The following is a 22,910-nucleotide window of genomic DNA, read 5'->3' on the forward strand; positions in this document are numbered from 1 at the left end:
TGTTTACAGGCCTCCCAAATACTCCACAGGCTTTTTTAATTATCTCAGTGAACTACTGTCTGTGATCTGTGTTGATTTCAACTGTGTAATTATTGTTGGGGATTTTAACATCCATGTAGACAACCCTCAGGACAAAGGGACTAAAGACCTGAGTAACACTCTGGGCAACTTTGGGCTGACTCAGCATGTAACAGAGACCAGACATAATAGAGGACACACTCTTGACCTACGGATCTCCAAGGGCCTAAGCATTTCAAAGGTTACTGTGTCTGATGTGGGCCTGTCTGATCATTACTGTTTTTTTTGAAAGTAAAATTTCAGCATACACAAATATGTCAACAGCAGTGATCACAAAACGGTGTATAACTGAAATCAGTAGTGAGATATTTAACCAGGTCTTCCCATTAACATCTGGCCTGTCCAGAGGTTCAGTCAATGAGCTCCTCAATAGCTTCAATGCTAAAATGTTAAATGTTGTGGACACTATTGCTCCCATTAAGGGGAAGGTTATCTCTGGAAGGAAGAAGTCTCCATGGAGAAACTCCACACTGGTGAAAAATGAAAAAAGAGAGTGTATGAAAGCTGAGCGCAGATGGAGAAAAACAAACCTCCAGGTTCATTATGACATCTATAAAGAGAAACTTCAATATTATAATTTACAACTGAGGAGTGCAAGGAGGTCCTACTTCTCTGACATCATCACCAAACACAGTCATAATCCTCGGGTCTTATTTGCTACAGTTGACAGGCTAACAAACCCTCCTGTGTCAGTGGCAGCTGAACTTCATTCAACCATGGCCTGCAATGACTTTGCCAAATTCTTCACAGACAAAATCCAAAAGATTAGACAAGCAATTGGTACATCAACAGCAGATCCAGAATATGTACTGTGTCCACCGAAAAACAGTTTAAACACCATGAAACAGTTTCACCCTATTAACAGCAAGGACCTGGAGGACATCTTAGGTCAACTGAACTCCTCCTCGTGCATTTTAGATGTCCTGCCAACAAGTTTTTTCAAAAAGGTCTCAAAGACTTTGGAGTCAGACCTGTTACAGATCGTCAACTTTTCTTTAATGTCAGGTGTGTTTCCAGAACCACTAAAAACTGCTGTAATTAAACCTATACTGAAAAAGGACAATCTTGACAAGACAAAAATGAACAACTACAGGCCGATCTCAAATCTCCCATTTTTAAGTAAGATCATTGAAAAAGCAGTTTCTCAACAGCTCAATTCTTAACACAGAATAACTGCTATGATGCCTTCTAGTCAGGTTTTAGATAGAACCACAGCACTGAAACTGCTCTGACCAAAGTGTTTAATGACATATGTCTGAATACAGACAGGGGGAAAATGTCAGTCTTAGTTTTACTGGATCTCAGTGCAGCACTTGATACAGTTGACCACAACATATTACTCAAACGACTGGAGAACTGGGCAGGTCTTTCAGGAACTGTACTAAACTGGTTCAAAACATACTTAGAAAACAGGAAATACTTTGTATCAATAGGTAACTTCACATCTGAGCAGACAAGTATCCCATGTGGAGTTCCCCAAGGTTCCATCTTGGGACCCCTTCTGTTTAACGTTTACATGCTCCCACTGGCACAGATAGTAAAGAACAACAAAATAAACTATCACATCTATGCAGATGACACACAAATATATATCACAATGTCACCAGGAGACAGAGGCCCTGTACGGGCTCTTGGTAAATGCATTGAGGAAATTAATGACTGGTTTTGCCACAATTTTCTCCAACTAAAAAACAAAAGACAGGTCTACCTAAAAAATCACTCAGACAACTACAGCTCATTCAGAACTCTGCTGCTCGAGTCCTCACTAAGACCAAAAAAGTGGGCCACATCAGTCAAGCTCTGAGGTCTTTACATTGGCTGCCCGTCCGTCAGAAGATAGACTTTAAAGTTCTGATGCTGGTCTATAATGAATGGTTTAGGACCAAAATACATCAGTAACCTCCTGACCCAGTATGAACCTTCCAGATCCCTCAGGTCATCTGGATCCTGTTTTTTATCAGTTCCCAGAGTCAGAACCAGACATGGAGAAGCTGCATTCAGCTTTTATGCTCCATATTTCTGGAACGAACTCCCAGAAAGCCTCAGATCAGCTGAAACACTCAGTTTATTTAAATCCAGGTTGAAGACTCACCTGTTCTCAGCTGCATTTGAATAAAGCACCAAATCCGCACTGCTTAAATTTCAAAACTTACATTTTAACTACTGACTTCATCTACTGTTCCTTTTCTTTTCCATTTTAAATCATTGTCTTGCCTTATTTTCTATGCTGAAACTATTGGGCCCCATCTTCGCTTCTGACAAAAATTGGATGGTTGACTGGATGGTGCTCTATGTCAGAGGACAGTTACATAACTTCAGTACTCCAATGCTGGCTATTCCAGGAACTGTTTCACGAGTTTCATGTTTCATAAGTCAAATGTATTCATATATCAGACACATGGTAGTAGAACTACGGGAGGACACAGTCCTTCATAGACAACTGTTTTACTCTGTGACAATTAGCTTACCCCTGCTGTGCCAGTCCTGAGTTTTCCTGCTGCCAGCTCATCAAAACAATTTCTTGTGTATGTTCTGACTCCTGCTTAAACTGGGCTTTCTTTGTCTAAGCTTGTCCTCATAGCTTTGGCTTCTGTGCCTGAGCTGGCCTGAGAATATATTGGAATACAGCAGTCCACAAGATGTGGTTTGGTGCTGCAGTCTCACATCCCCACATCCTTTCCAGCTCCAGAAAGTGAGCCGCCTGACATCATAATGATGCCTTTTACTGGACCTTTCTACTGCTGTGACTCGAGAAACACTGCTCTCTCCACTGGCAATTTGGAGAGAGTCTTGCCTCCTCAGCTTAAAAATGAGACACCAGAAGGGTTCACTCTGATTTCTAGTCCTCTGGGCCACTTCATCTGTAACCATGTGCCCTGCCTTGTTGTTGCCAGTCTTTGCCTAAATCACCACGTTGGCTGACTGAGTGCATCTGGTTTGGCTTCAGATGGGCTTTCATTTCCACTACTGAACAACCAATGTTCCCTCAAAGTTGCGCGCGTGCGCAATTGTGCATTGCTGGCATGGTCTCTGCGCACATAAAATCTGCGTTGTGCACAGAAAAAAAAAATCTAACCTGAATTGAAATTAAAATTAATACTTTAACAATTCTGTTTTGCAGTGTTAGTCAGTAAGTGACTGGCTGCTCCCATATGGGATTAGAACAATGCCACCTTATCCCATAGTCCAGCCAATAATGTGATTCATATTCGTATATACACAGCTAATCAATGTCGTTGACAGGCTATGACAGCGTCCTTATGTGCCAACACCGGTGTTTTAGCTAGCAAAGTGGCGTGGCTGATATGGAGTGAAGCCACGTTAATGACAACGTGTACAACCATTGGAGATGTGAGCAGGACAGATGGAACAATTGATGGAAAAAGTGTGGACTTTACACCAGTTTTTAAATTGTGTTGATAGGCCATGTAAAACCAGAGTTATGATAAAAAATATATGCAATGTTTGGTTTTCTTCCTGAGTACTATTGTTGTTTATATTTACTGTGGGAAGAAACGGTAAAAACGGCATTATATAAGGAAAACGCTCAAAAGCACTCTCCACCTGTGAGCAAAAACAAAACCAAAAAATCAAAAACTGATATGGCAAAATAGCATTTAGTTGTTTAGGAAAGGGGGCAGTTTTAGGAGTGACGGCGGTGTTCTGAGATGTGAGAGATTTGCAACGTTTAGTGCAAATCTTGTGTAGTTAGTGTGGAGTGTAGTCAATAGTTTTCTTGTGTGCGTCAGAACAATGAGGCGACTGCTGAATGTTACAGGTGTTACAGGAGTGATACATCTCCTGTTGTCAGGCCTACAGGTATCAGGCTGTTGTTCTCCTTTATCTCATAGTGGACAGAAATATTTTTTTGGAGTGGCACAAATAATTTGTGTGGCATCAAATTTGATGCAGAACACCTGATTGTTCTGTAAATAGTTTGAAATACCTAAAAACGCCTTGGCTGCAGTTTTTAGGTAAACAGCTGCAAAAAACTTTGTTGTTTGAATAACTCAGTTACTTTTTTAAAGAAGTAACTATATAATTAATTGCCCAGCATTGGTCATTATATGCTGTATTTTGCAGACAGAGAGTTACAGGACTCTCTCCCAGACCACAGACTCATACTCATAATACAAGTCAGAGCTTTATATAAAAAAAAGAAAAAAGAAAGCTTTGTTTTCAAAATTGGAGTTCAAGTTATTTTTACTTCCAATAGTGTTAACATACTACACAGGTTATGAACAAGATTTTTTTTAAATTTTCATTGTAAGTGGGCTAAAGCAGTTAATTAAAAGTAGTCTAACATAAATGTAAATGCTGTAAATTGATTATTTTAATAAACCATGTAACTTAGATGGATTCGATGCTGGCGTGACCACAGTGCACACACCTAATGTTGCTCACAGTGGTTCAAGGGACCGCTCAGGGAGTTTGTGTGTTCGCTCAGACACATGAAAAACTAGAGAGAACATTGTGAACAACTGCTCGACTTCCAGATAGGTTTCTTTGCCCAGTTCTACCCCTGAACTAGGCCATCCCTTGGACTGTCCCTCAATTCTGCTTTGCCCTCAGGACACTCTTCCCCACTAATGTCTCCCCTTGCCCTTTGCAATCAGCTACCTACCCATGCACTGGATTTTTTGACACCTCAATTGTTTTATTTTCTGTTTCAACTCAATTTTAATAATAATAATAATTTTAATATGGCCTTTTTGAACATGAACCTGTAACAGTCCCTGTTCAGCCACCAGTTTGTAACAGCAGTTTTCCGAGGAAGAAGCGGCTAGCAGGTCCAGCATGTGGTGCAGAGGTTAGCCGGATAACTCGAGGCCAGTCAGTTAAATCGAACAACAGACCTTTATTTGATGTCAGCAACATAAGGACATACAAGCCAGGTCTCCATGGCTCTACTCCATCTGTACATACATTTGCTAGGATGGGTAGGCGCCTGTGCCAGCCCGTTACAATGGTGAGGTCTCTCTCGAAACAGACATACGAGCAGCATGTAATGGCTGCCACAGAATACTCACACACCCAGTAGGAGACTCCACCAGCTACTACAATAGCAGGACAACCCCCCCCCCCCCCCCCCCCCCCTAGTGGTGCTATAACACAATAAGTGTTTTTATAAACCTTGGTATAAATTAAATACGATTTTATGTGACTTGGGCTTCATTCTTCCTTTATGACACTTATAAACACAAAAATAAATAAACAAAACACAAAAATGTTACTCTTCAGCGATTTTTTGCTGATAACCAATTAACTCACAGTAGTAAATAATTAAGTTACTGGAAAGAAAAACAAAATGTCTCAAATGGCAAGTCATTTAGGCCCCACCCATACTCACACTTCTTCCTTAATGGGTGGTGTGCAAGATTAAACAACACAAAATGTCAATAAAAGAGAATGGCATAGAAATAAAACCTAATGACTGGGATCAGTGATTCAGAAAGCTGTCATGTGCTCAACTTTGAGAACCAATTTGCTCTTGCTTGTTTTGCTGTCTTGCTACTTTATCTTGGTCATATCTTTTTCTCAGTTTCCCCTCTCATGTCAGTTACAGGGACAGTTTGATCTAAATGGGATGTACAAGACTGGAGATGTGGTTCTAGGGGGACTGTTTCAAATCCACTTCTTTTCAAGTGTTTCTATTCAGTCTTTTACTTCAGAACCACAACAGCCTACTTGCAGTGGGTAAGTATAACAGGAAAACAGCATAGAAAAAGAAAAAAAAAAAGAAATGAAAATTATTGTAATGGAAATATGAGCTTTTAATTCATGCCTAAGGTAACTGTACTTTTCAGTTTAAAATCGTTTAGGATAAATGCATGTATCTTGAATTATACATTTATATTTGTTCATCAAAATATCCTGTTAATTGTTATTCAGTTTCTTTATTTGTCTATAAAAAGCCACATTTAAAGTATCTTAGATAAATATCTATCTTGATGAAAAATTATTTTTTTCAATAATTAACTTTTTCTTGTCTTAGTGTTTATGCCCTAGGATTTAAGCTCGCACAAACCATGGCCTTTGCTATTGATGAAATCAACAGAAACTCAAACCTGCTACCAAATGTGACTCTGGGATATACTCTGTATGATAGCTGCCTTGAACTTGGAATTGGATTTCGTGCAGCATTGTCATTAGCCAATAGTCAAGAAGAGAAAATTATATTAAATGATACATGTTCTGGAAATCCTTCAGTCATAGGGATTGTGGGCGATCAGTCTTCTACACCTTCTATTGCCATCTCCAACGTCTTAGGTTTGTACAGAGTACCTATGGTAAGTTTTCTGCTTGACCATGTAATAGTTTTCTTTGATTGTTTTCATTTAATAGCAAATGTAGAGCCACTTGTACAAAACAATGCATAACAAAGTTTAAAAAAAAATGTTTGATATCACTACATATAGTCTCTATTCTTCACAGGTGAGTTATTTTGCCACATGTTCCTGTCTGAGTGACCATCAAAAGTATCCATCCTTCTTTAGGACGATCCCAAGTGATGCTTTCCAGGTGAAAATCTGTCAACAAAGTTAAAATGGAAAAGCTAATGAATTCTGGTTAAAGAAATTACCTGCTTTGCAACAATATGATTACAATGACGCAAAATGTTTTTTTTTCAGTTACAGTTTTTTTGTATGAAAAAAGCTAAATTGTGACCATGGGGTGTGCATTGGAAAGTGATACAAAAACAATCATGTGGAAAATTGTTCTTGTTTCTTCATTTACACTTAGGTACGTGCTATGATCCAGATTCTAAAGCACTTTGGCTGGACTTGGGTAGGTCTGCTTGTCACTGATGACGATTATGGACTTCATGCAGCCAGATCCTTTCAGTCTGAGCTGAGTCTTTCGGGTGAATCTTGCCTGGCCTACACTGAGGTTTTGCCCTGGAACAAAGACACAGATGAACTCAGGAGGATTGTTGATGTTATGAAAAAATCCACAGCTCGAGTTGTCATTGTCTTTGAACATTACAGTCGTATGATAAATCTTATGGAAGAGGTTTGGCTTTACAAATCTTTAATTATTACTAGTTTCATAGGTCTGAATCACAAAAGTATATTGTGTGAAACATGTATTACATCCTATTTGAATGAGTACAGAAAAACAGTCATTCATTTGAAGATGAATAATGACTTCAATTGCATGATAATCCCACTAAAGAAGTTGTAGTTACAATATCCCTTCATAGATGGTGTAGGTGTATGTATGCTATTAGGTGTAATCTAATTCACAGGTAGTGAGGCAAAATCTAACTGGCATACAGTGGATGGCCAGTGAAAGCTGGACAGTAACAGTACCTGATGTGCTCCAAACACCTCAGCTTATGCCATACCTGCGTGGTACACTGGGCATCGCTATTCGTCGAGGAGAAATACCAGGGCTCAGGGAATTCCTGTTACAAATACGTCCTGATCTACATCACAACAATAGCTATGAAAATAGCATGGTGGGAGTTTAACTTTTTAATATACTAGTTGGAAGAATCGTATATTTTCATGATGTGTAAAAAACAATATTAAAATATTTCAGGTGAACCAGTTTTGGGAATTTGCATTTCAGTGCAGATTTGCTCCAGCTCCAGCAGGCTGGCTGGAAGGTGGAGGTGCAATATGTACTGGACAGGAAAATCTGAAAAATGTGGACAATGAGTTCTTGGACGTTTCCGACTTGCGGCCTGAGTATAATGTGTACAAAGCTGTTTATGCACTGGCATATTCCCTTGATGACATGCTGCGGTGCAAGCCAGGAAGAGGGCCTTTCAGTGGGAACAGCTGTGCCACTTTGCAGTCACTGGAGCCATGGCAGGTGTGATATCATTTTACACTCTGTTTATAAATTCTTTGCTTTAAAATTACTTTCAGGATAGAATTTACCACAGAATTTAACATGTAGGATTAAATACAATATGATAATATTAACTATGAAAAAGCTGGAGTGAGCTCAACAGATTTTCCGCACTCCTCCCAAAAATTAGCAGTTGATATGTTTAGATCAGAGGCATGTATGCATGAATCATTACTAGTAGGGATGCACCGATACCACTTTTTTGGAAACGAGTACTAGTACTTGCATTTCAGTACTCGCCGATACCGATACCGAGTACTTAATAAAAACATGATTTAAATTTACAGGTAACAGCTTTAGTCCTATAATTTAACAAAAAAAAAAAAAAAAAAAACAAGGGACTGGTTTAAAATTAATAACATTTATTTAAAATGAAAAGCATGTTGTATGCAACATATTACAGAATAAATAATTATGAAAAAAAAATTAAACAGTGACTGTGCAACTCAGGTATTGTTTTCAGTTTAGTGTAAACTCTGCCGCTTTGGACAACACAAGGGGCATTAACAAACATCTTTGCTATTTAGTGCACAATATTTGAATAAACTAACAACATCCACCGACATAGAACTGTGGCAGTCAGTGCAACTGAGGTAGGTATTAACATCAAGTCTAAGATGACTCACTTAATGGAGAGAAAAAGTGAGTGGCAGGGTTTTTTTTTTAAGAAAAGTAGCTTTTCTGCATTATCAGCAGTCAGCCTGTTTCTGTTTTCATCTATAATGTGTGACACTGAGCTAAAAAGCCTTTCACTTTCCACACTGCTACATGGGGCTGAGAGGTATTTACCCCTTTGTTTCTCTGTTTAGAAGTCTCACTAGCACAGTCACAGCTGGGATGACATCAGAGGCTAGTGCGTCGTAGCTGCTCACTTTTTTAGTTAGTTCCTCAAAGGGGGCCATAAGAGCCCATTGGTGAGCGGTGAGATAGTCAGGGAGTTCATGCTCGGACACATACACACCCAGCACTCGCTTTTGCTCAATGAGGGACTGGAGCATGTAATACGTGCTGTTCCAGCGCGTCTGTACGTCCTGCTGCAGTCTCTTTATTGGCTGGTTGAGCTGTCCCTGAATGTCCTCGAGGCAGGAGTAGGCTAAGGCGGAATGTTTAAAATGCCCAACTATTTCCCGTCCCACTGCTATAGCATCAGCTATGCTCCTCTGTGCTAATAAGCATGGGTAAATAAGCGTGGGTAAACTCTTTGTACTCGTTGTCGTGTTGGGATTTTAGGTGCTTGATTAAATCACTTGTGTTAAATGCGCTACCTTTTGAGCCTCCTCTGGACAATTTCGCTGAGCACAATTTGCAGTCCGCCTTTGTTTTCGCGTCTTCGTTCACTTTGAAATAGTTCCACGCGGCTGACTTGTCTCGCCTGCCCTTCTCCCAGCTCTAAACTGCAGCCGGGGCCTGGGGGCGGGCACTCGGCGCCTGTGATTAACCCCTTACATGCCACTCAAACATAGACAGGTCTCAGACCGTGGTATCGGTCCCCGGTATCGGGGGACTTTTAACGAGTACGAGTACATTAGAAAATGTGGTATCGAGGCCGATACCCGATACCGGTATCGGTGCATCCCTAATTACTAGTGATGTAATATTCTATTTGATTATTTAATACTGGATGCCATACTAGGTTACTTTTCACCTCAGTGTGAAAAGTAATTTATTTATTATACTTTCCTTTTTAACAGCTTCTTTATTACTTGGAAAGAGTGAACTTCACCACTCCATTTGGTGATCAAGTGTCATTTGACGAGAATGGTGATGTGGAGCCAATTTATGATGTGATGAACTGGTTGTGGCTCCCTGATGGAAGCACTAAAGTTCAAAATGTGGGTGAGGTTAAGGGGTCAGGTGAAGGTGAAGAACTCATACTTGATGAAAACAGAATCTTCTGGAACTTTGAATCGAAAAAGGTTAGAAAGGAGTTTTAAAAGTTAACTTTTGGCATATGCCCAGTATATATCAGCGTAAAAGCTAATTAACTCATAGCAAAGCTATGTAATTTCATCCTATAGCCACCTCAATCAGTGTGTAGTGAGAACTGTCCTCCTGGTACCCACATGGTGAGAGAGAAGGGGAAACCCCAGTGCTGTTTTGACTGCATCCCTTGTTCTGAAGGAAAAATCACTAATAAGAGCAGTACGTATATTTGTTTTTGCATGACATATTTAATTTCATTATTATGAAGAATAATATGCATTTCACCAATGTTCCCTTTTGTATCAGACTCCTTGGAGTGCACCAGTTGTCCAGAGGATTTTTGGTCAAACCCACAGCGTGACCACTGTATTCCTAAGAAGACAGAGTTTCTCTCCTATCATGACCCTTTGGGCATTTGTTTGACGGCAACCTCCTTACTGGGAACACTTATATGTGCTGTTGTTCTGGGGATCTTTATCTGCCATCGCAGAACACCTATAGTTCGTGCCAACAATTCAGAACTTAGTTTCCAGCTATTAGTGTCACTTAAGTTATGTTTCCTTTGTTCGTTGCTGTTCATTGGACGACCCAGGCTTTGGACATGCCAACTCAGACACGCAGCATTTGGGATCAGCTTTGTGCTGTGTGTCTCATGCATCTTAGTAAAAACCATGGTTGTTCTGGCTGTGTTCAAAGCCTCCAAGCCAGGAGGGGGAACCAGTTTGAAGTGGTTTGGTGCAATGCAGCAGAGAGGAACAGTTCTATTTCTGACATCTATTCAGGCAGCCATCTGTACTACCTGGCTTGTCTCTTCCTCTCCAACTCCACATAAAAACACCCGATACCACAATGATAAGATAGTGTATGAGTGTGCAGTTGGGTCCACTGTTGGTTTTGCAGTGTTATTGGGCTATATTGGCTTGCTGGCTTTCCTCAGTTTTCTAATTGCATTCCTGGTGAGGAATCTCCCTGATAGTTTTAATGAGGCCAAGCTCATCACATTCAGCATGCTGATCTTCTGTGCTGTGTGGGTGGCCTTTGTTCCTGCTTATATCAGCTCACCAGGAAAACTTGCAGATGCAGTGGAGGTATTTGCCATCCTGGCTTCAGGTTTTGGACTTTTGATCACACTGTTTGGACCCAAATGTTACATAATCCTGTTGAGACCAGAGTTGAACACAAAGAAAGCTGTTATGAGTCGTGGCGTTGAGTCATAAACAGTTCACTAATTTCAAAAGAAAGAAAAGAGAAAAAATTCTCTCTCCAGTTTTTCTCCAGACAGAAAAAATGTGTATTTAAATCAATTTAATAGTTCTTTCAAATTTTGGCGCTGGTGTCACATGATTGCAAATGTACAAATATTGTATTTCATTCTACTTTCATTTATTTTTTTAAGATGCAGCTAAAGTACACACTAATCTTACTCTTAATATGTAATTACCTACTCGTTGATGCTTACTCGTGAAATTTAACCCCAATTTAAACATGCATATTGTTGATTTTTTTTGTTTATTTAATTAAAAAAATGTTCCCATAAATCTACATTTATTAGTGTTCAATTACATCATCCAAACAATTTTTGCATCCTCATGAACTTTGAATTATTCCGTTAAAAATACATAGGACATGGTTCTTCCCCCTTCACCAGCTTGAATAAAGTGGAAATCATTTTTCACCTAATTGCATTTTATGTAAATAAAGAGAGAGTGGGCACACACAGAAACACAAAAAAAATTAACAGGAAGAAAATTTTTGACACATTTGATCAGATATTTTTTGACAAACTGGAAAGGTATGCGCTTAGAGAGGTGGCATTGGACTCGGTAAAGAGTTATTTAATAAACAAGTGACAACTTATGAATCAAACCAATGCTCAATTATCAAAATTTTTGAGCAATGGTTTTCCCACAGAGTCCCATCTGCGTGAATATTGGGCCCAAAACTCATGATCTTGTGTAAATGTGATGAAAAATAACGTTAAAATGGAAACTATACCAGATTACATTTTTTGATTATTTTGTAGACTACAAAATCAACTGGAAACTTAAAATAAAATGTGTGAAATCAGATGTATCTAGAAGTATCTGTTAAATCATTTAAATCATAATTCACTTCATATACTGCATGACACAGGAGCCAAGGAGACACAAGACAGTACACATGAAAGCAAAACACAACAATGACATGACACAGAAGACATGACACTCAGGGGAAACATGGCATGACACATAGGCAGGGAAACATGTGAACAGCAGAGGGAAACCAGACACAAGGACTGACACAAACACACAGAAACACAGCAAGTGACACACGATAAATACACAAGGTGAGTCTAAATGTACGAGAAAATAAAATAGAATAAACTACTAAATGAATCTTAAATAATAAACCAGAATACAAAATGACAACAAAACATCAGAAATTCAAAAAGCTGGGTTACAATGTCCCAGAACCATGACAACCTTGCAATATAAAGTGCCTTGAGTTGACTGTTTGTTGGCGCTGTATAAATAAAACTGATTTTAACTGAGTTGAACAGAATTGAATTGAAAATTGAATTAAAAATCAACTGTGAATAAACATTTGCATCATTTAACTTGTAATGCTGTGTGTGCAGGGTCCTTTGTCACCCGAAGAAGGTTCTTGCTTTGGTCATTTCAGGCTTTTGTTTCTACTTTCTGCAGATGATGTGGTTCTGTTGGCCTCATTAGGTTGTGGTCTCAGCTCATACTGGGGTGGTTGTCAGCATTGCAGCAAAATTTGAAGTGGAAGGAATGAGAATCAACTAGTCCAATTTAGAGGCAATGGTTTTCAGCTGACAAACCCTGAAGTGCCCAATCTAAGTAAGGGACGAGTTGCTGCCAAAAGTGGAGGAGTTTAATATCTTGGGGTCTTGTTCAAGAGTGTGGACTCACCCTGTCTATCACTAGTGATAGACAGATTGGAGTCATGTCTGCAGCTATGGTGACACTCCATAGGTGATAAAGAGAGTGGAGAAAGACAGCAAACCTGTTGATTTTGCAAGTCAATCTATGCTGTGACCCTTACCTATGTTCATGAAGATCTGGGTATTGACCAAAAGAATGAGACTGCAGATACAAATGGTGAAAACAAGTCTCCTCCAAAGGGGGGCTATGCTGTCCTTTAGAGATTGGGTGAGAATTCTAGTCATTCAAGAGGGACTCAGCCTAGAGCTACTTCTCACCCACATCGAAATGAGCCAGTTTGACTGGTTTAGGAATCTAAATAGGATGCCTCCTTGGTGAGGTGTTAAAGGCATGTTCAGAAAGAGGCCCCAGGGAAGACTCAGGATATACTACAGAGTTTATATACTTTGGGGGAAATACTTATTTGAATCACTACTGAATTTGTAAGTTTGCTCTCTTCCAAAAAAAGTGAGCAAACTTACAATCCAGAAAACACATTACTTAAAAGTTTGCACGTCACTGAGTGAAAAAAGTATTTGATCCCCATGGTTTAGGTCTTGGTGGAAAAAACCCTTGTTGGCAATCACAGTAGTACAATGTAGTCAGTCACCAGGTTTGCACACATGTCATGAGGGATTTTGCCTCACTCATCTAGGTTCAGAGGTTTCAGCTTTCTCCACATTTTCTCTGGAACTTATTCTGGAGAGTGGCTAAGACACTTCATGACCTTAACCCTCTAGACTCAACCAATGTGTCTACACACCATATCTTCTTAGCAGAAAAACACCCCCAATTTATAATGTTTCCACAGCTATGGTTGAATGTGGGGGGTGGTAGAATTTCATGGTGGCATTTGGTGGAAGCATCGCTGTCCTTCTTTGACACATTGCTGAGCTGCTCCATGTTTTCTCTGTGGCAGGTACCCAAAACTGAGAATGTACGTTTAATATACGTTTAAGCTAGCTAGCCCTGAGATTGTGTATCCTGAGTTTTTTTTCTGGTACACGAGCTACTCTCTCCTGTGACTGGGTGTCCGGCCCCTCCACACTGACGTTGGGTCGTTGGCTGAGAGCCGTTCTTCCAGCTTCTGGGAGTAGATCCTTTTAGCTGCTTTTATCTCCTTGGTCAGTGTGTTCCTAGCTTGCTTGTACAGGGCCCTGTCACCACTTCTGTAGGCATCCTCCTTGGCCTTACAAAGATGTTGGAGTTTAGGAGTGAACCATGGTTTATTGTTGTTGTATGTGCAAAAGGTCTTTGTTGGCACACACACGTCTTCACAGAAACTGATGTATGATGTCACAGTGTCCGTGAGCTCATCTAGGTTCTCAGATGCAGCTTCAAAAACAGTCCAATCAGTGGAGTCAAAACAGTCCTGCAGTTCCTGCTTTGCTGCGTTAGTCCACTTCTTCACAGTTTTGACTACAGGCTTCGCACGTTTGAGTTTTTGCCTATAAACTGGAATAAGATGGACCATGCAGTGATCAGAATGTCCCAAAGCTGCCCGGGGCACAGAGCGATAGGCATCTTTTAGAGTGGTGTAGCAGTGATCCAGTATGATGTTGTCCTTGGTGGGGCAGTCTATATGCTGTCTGTATTTAGGGAGTTCGTAGTTTAGGTTTGCTCTATTAAAATCCCCAAGAATAATTGTAAAGGAATCTGGGAATTTCCTCTCCAGGGTAGTAATCTGGTCAGCCATCTCGCAGAGTGTGTTGTTCGCGTTGGCCTTTGGAGGGATGTAAACTCCGACTAGCATGAAGGAGGAAAACTCTCGCGGTGAATAAAAAGGTTTACAGTTGATGAAAAAACTTTCCAAGTGTGGGCTGCAGTGTTTCTGTAACACTGTGACATCAGTACACCAACCTTCATTAATGTAGAAGCAGACTCCACCACCCTTTGTTTTCCCTGAGAGCTCTGTTTCGCGGTCCGCCCGGTGAAGTTGGAAGCCCGGCAGATTTAAGACAGCGTCTGGGACTCGCTCTCTGAGCCAGGTTTCAGTGAAGCAGAGGGCAGCAGAGCGTGCAAAGTCCTTGTTAGTCCGGTTTAAGAGCAGTAATTCGTCGACTTTGTTTGGAAGAGAGCGGAGATTCGCGAGGTGAATGGAGGGGAGTGCCGTGCAGAATCCTCGCCGACGTAGTGCGACTCCCCCGTCTACGTCTTCTCCAGGAGCCACAGAGAGCTGCTGTGATAAGAGAAGAACTATAGTGAGACGACTGCCTGATGTTTAGCAGTTGATCTCTGGAGAAACTGATGTGGTCTGAGTGACCAAAAACGCAGAAAATAAACAGAAACAAGAAAAGTGCGAGAGAGCGCAGTACCGAGGCTGCCATCCGCGGCGCCATCTTGACAGCAATCTTAACAGAATGTGGGGGGTGGTAGAGTTTTGTTTGGTTGAAGCATCGCTGTCCTTTTTTGACACATTGCTGAGCTGCTCCATGTTTTCTCTGTGGCAGGTACCCAAAACTGAGAATGTACGTTTAATATACGTTTAAGCTAGCTAGCCCTGAGATTGTGTATCCTGAGTTTTTTTTTTTCTGGTACACGAGCTACCCTCTCCTGTGACTGGGTGTCCTGATCCTGTGCTGACTACTCCAGGAACTCTTTCAGAGTTTCATGTTTCATAAGTCAAATGCATTTCTATTGCACGTGTAACTCATAATAGAAATATGCTTTAAAACGATGGGAGTCCCCAGTCTTCCACAGACAACTGTTTTACTGTGTGATGATTAGCTTACTCCTGTGCAAATCCCCCCTTTCTGCTGTCTTCCCTGTAGCAGTTTCCCTGCTGCCAACTCATTGAAACTATGTCTTGTGTCTTTTGTGTACTGGCTAAATGTGGGCCTTCTTTGTTTGAGGTTGTCCTTATAGCCTAAGTTTCTATGCCTGAGCTCCCCCAAAGATAATCTCAAAAATACCACAATATTTCAGGCTCAGGTTGTGTTCCCGCAGTCTTACATCCCGACATCCTTTCCGAAATTAGAACCTGAGCTGCCTGGAAAAATCTTTGTACTTTGTATTTGACCTCAGCGGTCTGGCCACTTTTCAGCCTTGTTTACTCTTCCAGATTTGAAGCTGGGCTACAGAACTATTGTGTTCACTTTCCATCCTTGCTACTAGAGTGATTCCCATTTACTGTTGGCCACCAGGTTGATCTCACTGGGGTTACCCCCATGAGAACATATGCCTTCTCTGCTAGCCACAAGTTTAACCACGTGAATGGACCCGTCCATCACCTATATGTAACTCTGCCTTCACATCAGGCCACTTACCTACTCTGTTTTGCTGTGAGCCTTTCTACTACTTGACCACCTGAAACACCGCTCTCTCCACTGGCCACAAGTGTTGCCTCCAGAGCTTAAAAATCAGCCACCAGAAGGGTTCATCCCCTGCTAGACCACTTTATCTGTAGCATGTGCCCTGACTTGCCATTGACGGTCTGTCGCTCTCAACACCTTGGTTACCTGAGTGCATCTGGTTTAGCTTCAAATGGCTTAACATCACTACTACTGAACATCTGCTCAACTTTCAGAGAGATTCCTCTCCCCTGTTCTACCTACAGGTTGTCCTTCTGAAATGAACCATCCCTTTGACATCCATCAGGAAAGTCTTCCCCATCCACTAACTTTTACAGTCTCCTCTTGCCCTTTACACTCAGCTTCTTACAAATGTAGCCAAGTGAACTAATACTAGATATGGAAAGGGTTTAAAAAGAGGGGATTGTGTTTTTGACTGATTGCCTGTCTACCAGAGGTCTGTTGTAGAGTTGTCATGGTGATGACTAGACCTCGCATTTTGGGGGTATACTGTCCCTTTAAGAGACACTGTAAGCCAGAGCACGCATGCACTCAAGTTTGCGTCACACACTGAGCGCTGTGAGCGGGAGCACTGGAGAGTTAGAGACTGCAAAATATTCTGTGGCTAGCTACACAAGAGGTAAATGTGCTAAAAAAAGTGTAGCATACTGCAAAATATTGTCACCAGTGTTGTAGTAGACTGTAATTAGCTAAGTTTCTTTAGCAATGACTCCATGTTTGTGACCATTTCTGTAGAGTTCTTAACGCGCGACGGGTGCATGTTTAATGGTCACGTGCTGTGAAAGGGACTGAAGAGCAGGTTGGCGTGAGTAGTTACAGTGTCCTAACAGATTTCAAAGTTGTTAAGTTTATACTGTTATTCACTTTGCATAACTCTGTATGTTTCTGTTTGATTCAGAGGGGAGATCACTTGCTGTGTGATTCCTGCGTGTGTACTTGTCCTAGCACAGTAGCTGTGTGGAGAAACCGAAGTGAGTTCATGATGTTCTCCCATAGAAATGTATGTTTAAAAGAGAGTTTACAGTGCACTTTATTGCCAGTTGACCTGTGAAGTTGTGGGATGTAAACAATGTGTTTATTTGTTTTGTTTTCCCTTTTTTGTTGTATTTGTTTCTTGACAGGTCACTACTGTTGTCTATACTGTTTGAATTTAACATGTACATATGATAGTTACTGTTGTCTCAGACCCTGAAAGGCAGTTTTAGGCTGAGCCAGTGGAATAGTTAAATTTTGCCGTTTCACTCAAAACTACAGAATTAAAACTGTGCTCCTCCGAGTACAGTCGGAGAATAAAAAAGCCCACAAAATAGTATTTCCTGTGTCCTGTCTCATTCCCCATGACCGGGCCACACAAAGCAACTAAATTTTTGCGACACTCTAAATGGTTATATTTTCCGCTTCAACTCATATTTGGACTTGATGTTTTTAATATGGAGTTTTTGAGCATGAACCTTGCTATGTATGAAATAAGACTGTATATGTTGTGGTCTTCATTCTTGCTTTATGTCACTCGATAAATGAAATAATGAATAAAAATAAGTAAATAATAAAACACAAATGAAAATTTTATGATGGCAATCCTTAAGTGTGTGTGTGTGTTTATGTGTGTGTGTGTGTGTGTGTGTGTGTGTGTGTGTGTGTGTGTGTGTGTGTGTGTGTGTGGGCAGGGGGGGGGGGGGTGATATGTAATCGACTCACAGTAGTACTTAACTTCATATGGATACAAAATACAAAAACAATTTCAAGTCTTTTAGGCCCCGCCCACTCTTATCCTTCTCGGGTGGTGTGCAAGATTAAACAACACAAAATGTCAATAAAAGACAAAGGCATTGAAATAAAACCTAATGACTGAGCTCAGAAAATCAGAAAGCTGTTATGGGCTCTTCTTTACAAACCAGTTTGCTCATGCTTGTTTTGCTATCTTCTTACTGTTCTTTGGTCATATCCTCTTCTAAGTTTTCTCTCTCATGTCAGTTACAGGGACAGTTTGATCTAAATGGGATGTACAAGGCTGGTGATGTGGTTCTAGGGGGACTGTTTCAAATCCACTTCTTTTCAAGTGTTGCTATTCAGTCTTTTACTTCAAAACCACAACAACCTACCTGCAATGGGTAAGTAAGGCTGGGGGAAAAAAGGGAAATCGAAATAAATGCAAAGGAAATATGAGATTGTAATTCATAGTAACTGTACTTTCTGATTTATTATCATTCAGGATAAAGTGCATCTATATTATTTGTCATGAAAATAATATCTTGTTTATCGTTGTTATTCAGTTTCCTTAATTGTTTATAATGTTTTTTAATAATAAGTAATTGTGACACATGTTGCAGTAAAGTATCTTAGATGAAAATTTATCTTAATAAAAAAGTGTTTTTCAGTTACATTTTTCTTTTCTTAGTGTTTATGCCCTAGGATTTAAGCTCGCACAAACCATGGCCTTTGCTATTGATGAGATCAATAGAAACTCAAACCTGCTACCTAATGTGACTCTGGGGTACACTATGTATGATAGCTGTCTTGAACTTGGAATTGGATTTCGTGCAGCATTGTCATTGGCCAGTGGTCAAGAAGAGAAAATTATATTAAATAGTACATGTATTGGAAATCCTCCTGTCATAGGGATTGTGGGTGATTCATCTTCTACAAATTCTATTGCCATCTCCAACGTCTTAGGTTTGTACAGAGTACCTATGGTAAGTTTTCTGCTCGACAATGTAATAGTTTTCTTGGATTATTTTAATTTAATTTCAAATTTAAAGACACTTGAAGTAACATGACAAAGTTAAGACATCTCTACATCAATATCGGTACAATCTGTAGTCTATATCTTTCAGGTGAGTTATTTTGCCACATGTTCCTGCCTGAGTAACCATCAGAAATACCCATCATTCTTTAGGACGATCCCAAGTGATGCTTTCCAGGTGAAAATCTGTCAACAATTGTTTTTGTTGTCGACAAAGATGTTTTGGTTAAAGAAATTGCCTACTTTTCAACAATATGGATACTATGATACTAAAATGTTTTTTTCAGTTACAGTTTTACTTTGTTATGAACAAAGCTAATTTGCCACCATAAAGGTGTAATAATCATGTGGAAAATTGTTCTTATCTATGCGCTTACACTTAGGTACGTGCTATGATTCAGATTCTGAAGCATTTCAGTTGGACTTGGGTAGGTCTGCTTGTCAGTGACGATGATTATGGACTTCACGCAGCAAGATCGTTTCAATCTGAGCTGAGTCTGTTAAGTGAAAGTTGCCTGGCCTACACTGAGGTTTTGCCCTGGGACAAAGACACAGAAGAACTCAGGAGGATTGTTGATGTGATGAAAAAATCCACAGCTCGAGTTGTTATTGTCTTTGAACATTACAGTCGCATGATACACCTTATGGAAGAGGTTTGGCTTTAAAACATTCCAATTATTATTAATTGCAAAGGTCTGAATCATTGTATTGTGTAAAACATTTATTACATCATTATTTGAATGATTACAGAAAACTGTTCATGAAGAATTCATTTAAAGGTGAATAATAGCTTAAATAGCATGATAATGTCAATAAACAGGTTGTAGTTACAATATCTTTTCATAGAATATGGTGTAATCTAATTCACAGGTAGTGAGGCAAAATGTAACTGGCCTACAATGGATGGCCAGTGAAGCCTGGACAGCAGCTGTTGTGCTCCAAACACCTCAGCTTATGCCATACCTGCGTGGTACACTGGGTATCGCTATTCGTCGAGGCGAGATACCAGGATTCAGGGAATTCCTGTTACAAATACGTCCTGACTTACATCACAATAACAGCTACGGAAATAGTATGGTGAGAGTTTACGTTTTTAATGTACTAGTTGGAACAATTTCCATAATTTGTAAAAAACAATAAAACATTATTTCAGGTGAACCAGTTTTGGGAATTCACATTTCAGTGCAGATTTGCACCAGCTCCAGCAGGCTGGCTGGAAGGTGGAGGTGCAATATGTACTGGACAGGAAGATCTAGAAAATGTGGATAATGAATTCTTGGATGTTTCCAACCTGCGACCTGAGTATAATGTGTACAAAGCTGTTTATGCACTGGCATATTCCCTTGATGACATGCTGCGGTGCAAGCCAGGAGGAGGGCCATTCAGTGGGAACAGCTGTGCCACTTTGCAGTCACTGGAGCCTTGGCAGGTGTGATATCATTTTACATTCAGTTTATAAATTCTTTGCTTTATAATTACTTTCAGGATAGAATTTCTCACATAGAACTAAATACAATGTGATAATATTAACTATTAAAAAGCTGGAGTGAGCTAAATAGATTTTCCATACTCCCAGTTTCGGAGTTGTGGAGTTGTGGAGTGACATTTAATCCAGTGACACTGGAAAGGTGCATGGATCCCCGGATATCTCAACCCCCACACTTTGGATATATTTTACATGGTGATTGTAAATAAATTTCTGACTTTTCATTTGAAGAACTTTGGGTCTGAGTCAATTGAGTTAGTTTGGTATGCTGACACCCATAAAAATTAGCAGTTAATATATTTTGATCAGAAGCTTGTATGTATAAAGCATTATTGGCGATGTAAAATACATTTCTTTATTTAATGAGGGGTGGGGGTGGGGGTGGGGGGAGCATGGTATGTGGCGCCGCTGCAGCGAGGCTGACACACCAGAGCTGCAGCAACTGACATACCGGAGCATACCGACCGGGCCAGCCAGGTTGTGGTGGACAAGCTCCCGGCTACACAGAGGGAGCAGGTAGTGGTGTTTCGCCGGCAGTTGAAACAGCTGTAGGACAGATCCCACTGCCGGATGCAGTTGATAGAGAGTCTGGCAGCTCAGATCGGGTCCTGGCCACTACTGCCGCTGCCCTTACTGATGTCCCTCAACCGCATGTGAGTGGCTGGTGTCTGACCTGTTCTGGCAGCATGCTGGTCCCCAGGGTGAGTCTGGTCCACGCCTGCTGCGCCACGCCTCATGCCCCATGCCCCACAGTGAGCCCACAGATTCAAACATCCATGTCGCTGGGGCATGGGCTGGGGACGCCACCAGTTGTGGTTGATTTCCTCACCTACTCGTGCGAGTGTGTGTGTGTGGTAGGAGGGGTCAGCTGGATGGCTCCCCAGCCTCAGTCAGGCCATGGGGGTATGTGGCGGGGCATGATTTGTGGCGCCACTGCAGGGAGGCTGACACACCAGAGCTGCAGCACCTCATCACGCCTCCATTGCATTTAAGTCTGTACTGGGTCCTGACTGAAGTTGTTGTTGTTGTTGTGTATGTGTGGCTGGCAGCTGTAAAGCTACAGCTGAGTAAGTAAGTTACTTGTTATGCATCCCTTTTTAACAGCTGGTGTATTACTTAAGATGGGTGAACTTCACCACTCTATTTGGCGATCAAGTGTCATTTGATGAGAATGGTGATGCATTGCCAATTTATGATGTGATGAACTGGTTGTGGCTCCCTGATGGAAGCACTAAAGTTCAGAATGTGGGTGAGGTTAAAAGGTCAGCTTTCAAAGGTGAAGAACTCATACTTGATGAAGACAAAATCTTCTGGAACCTTGAATCCAAAAAGGTTAGATATGTTTTTTTTAGATTTAACTTTTGCCACATGTCTAGTATATATAAGTGTAAAGGCTAATATTTGATTTCATCCTAAAGCCACCTCAATCAGTATGCAGCGAGAGCTGTCCTCCTGGTACCCACATGGTGAGAGAGAAGGGGAAACCCCAGTGCTGTTTTGACTGCATCCCTTGTTCTGAAGGAAAAATCACTAATAAGAGCAGTACGTATTTTTCTTTTTGCATGACATATTTAATTTCATTATTATGAAGAATAATATGCATTTCACCAATGTCCCCTTTTGTATCAGACTCCTTGGAGTGTACCAGTTGTCCAGAGGATTTTTGGTCAAACCCCCAGCGTGACCACTGTATTCCTAAGAAGACAGAGTTTCTTTCCTATCATGACCCTTTGGGCATTTGTTTGACAACAACCTCCTTACTTGGAACATTTATATGTGCTGTTGTTCTGGGGATCTTTATCTGCCATGGGAGAACACCTATAGTTCGTGCCAACAATTCAGAACTTAGTTTCCAGCTATTAGTGTCACTTAAGTTATGTTTCCTTTGTTCGTTGCTGTTTATTGGACGACCCAGGCTGTGGACATGCCAACTCAGACACGCAGCATTTGGGATCAGCTTTGTGCTGTGTGTCTCATGCATCTTAGTAAAAACCATGGTTGTTCTGGCTGTGTTCAAAGCCTCCAAGCCAGGAGGGGGAGCCAGTTTGAAGTGGTTTGGTGCAATGCAGCAGAGAGGAACAGTTCTATTTCTTACATCTATTCAGGCAGCCATCTGTACTACCTGGCTTGTCTCTTCCTCTCCAACTCCACATAAAAACACCCAATACCACAATGACAAGATAGTGTATGAGTGTGCAGTTGGGTCCACTGTTGGTTTTGCAGTGTTATTGGGCTATATTGGTGTACTGGCTGTCCTCAGTTTTTTAATTGCATTCCTGGTGAGGAATCTCCCTGATAGTTTTAATGAGGCCAAGCTCATCACATTCAGCATGCTGATCTTCTGTGCTGTGTGGGTGGCCTTTGTTCCTGCTTATATCAGCTCACCAGGAAAACTTGCAGATGCAGTGGAGGTATTTGCCATCCTGGCCTCAAGTTTTGGTCTTTTGATCACACTGTTTGGACCCAAATGTTACATAATTCTGTTGAGACCAGAGATGAACACAAAGAAAGCTGTTATGGGTCGTGGCATTGGGTCATAAAAAGTCAGCTAATTTCAAAAGAAAGAAAAGCACATTATCTCT

The 22,910-nt window shown here is 40.8% G+C and overlaps 2 protein-coding genes across 2 annotated transcripts; both read left to right on the plus strand.

Annotated features, from left to right (window-relative positions):
- Positions 1-5,665: 5,665 nt before the first annotated feature.
- LOC148098927 (extracellular calcium-sensing receptor-like) lies at positions 5,666-11,078 on the plus strand. Its single transcript, XM_087851587.1, has 9 exons — positions 5,666-5,775; positions 6,074-6,368; positions 6,514-6,600; positions 6,823-7,092; positions 7,328-7,540; positions 7,624-7,899; positions 9,630-9,854; positions 9,957-10,080; positions 10,168-11,078. Exons 1-9 carry the CDS (start codon positions 5,666-5,668, stop codon positions 11,076-11,078), a joined length of 2,511 nt encoding a protein of 836 aa, XP_087707713.1.
- Positions 11,079-18,100: 7,022 nt separating this feature from the next.
- Positions 18,101-22,868, plus strand: LOC102780090 (extracellular calcium-sensing receptor-like). Its single transcript, XM_087851588.1, has 9 exons — positions 18,101-18,210; positions 18,498-18,792; positions 18,934-19,020; positions 19,226-19,495; positions 19,713-19,931; positions 20,005-20,271; positions 21,433-21,660; positions 21,747-21,870; positions 21,958-22,868. The coding sequence occupies exons 1-9, from the start codon at positions 18,101-18,103 to the stop codon at positions 22,866-22,868; spliced, it is 2,511 nt and encodes an 836-aa protein (XP_087707714.1).
- The last annotated feature ends 42 nt before the right edge of the window (positions 22,869-22,910 follow it).

The sequence above is a fragment of the Neolamprologus brichardi genome, chromosome 14 (genome assembly GCF_056152115.1).
Source record: "Neolamprologus brichardi isolate AB-2024 chromosome 14, ASM5615211v1, whole genome shotgun sequence".
NCBI lineage: Eukaryota > Metazoa > Chordata > Actinopteri > Cichliformes > Cichlidae > Neolamprologus > Neolamprologus brichardi.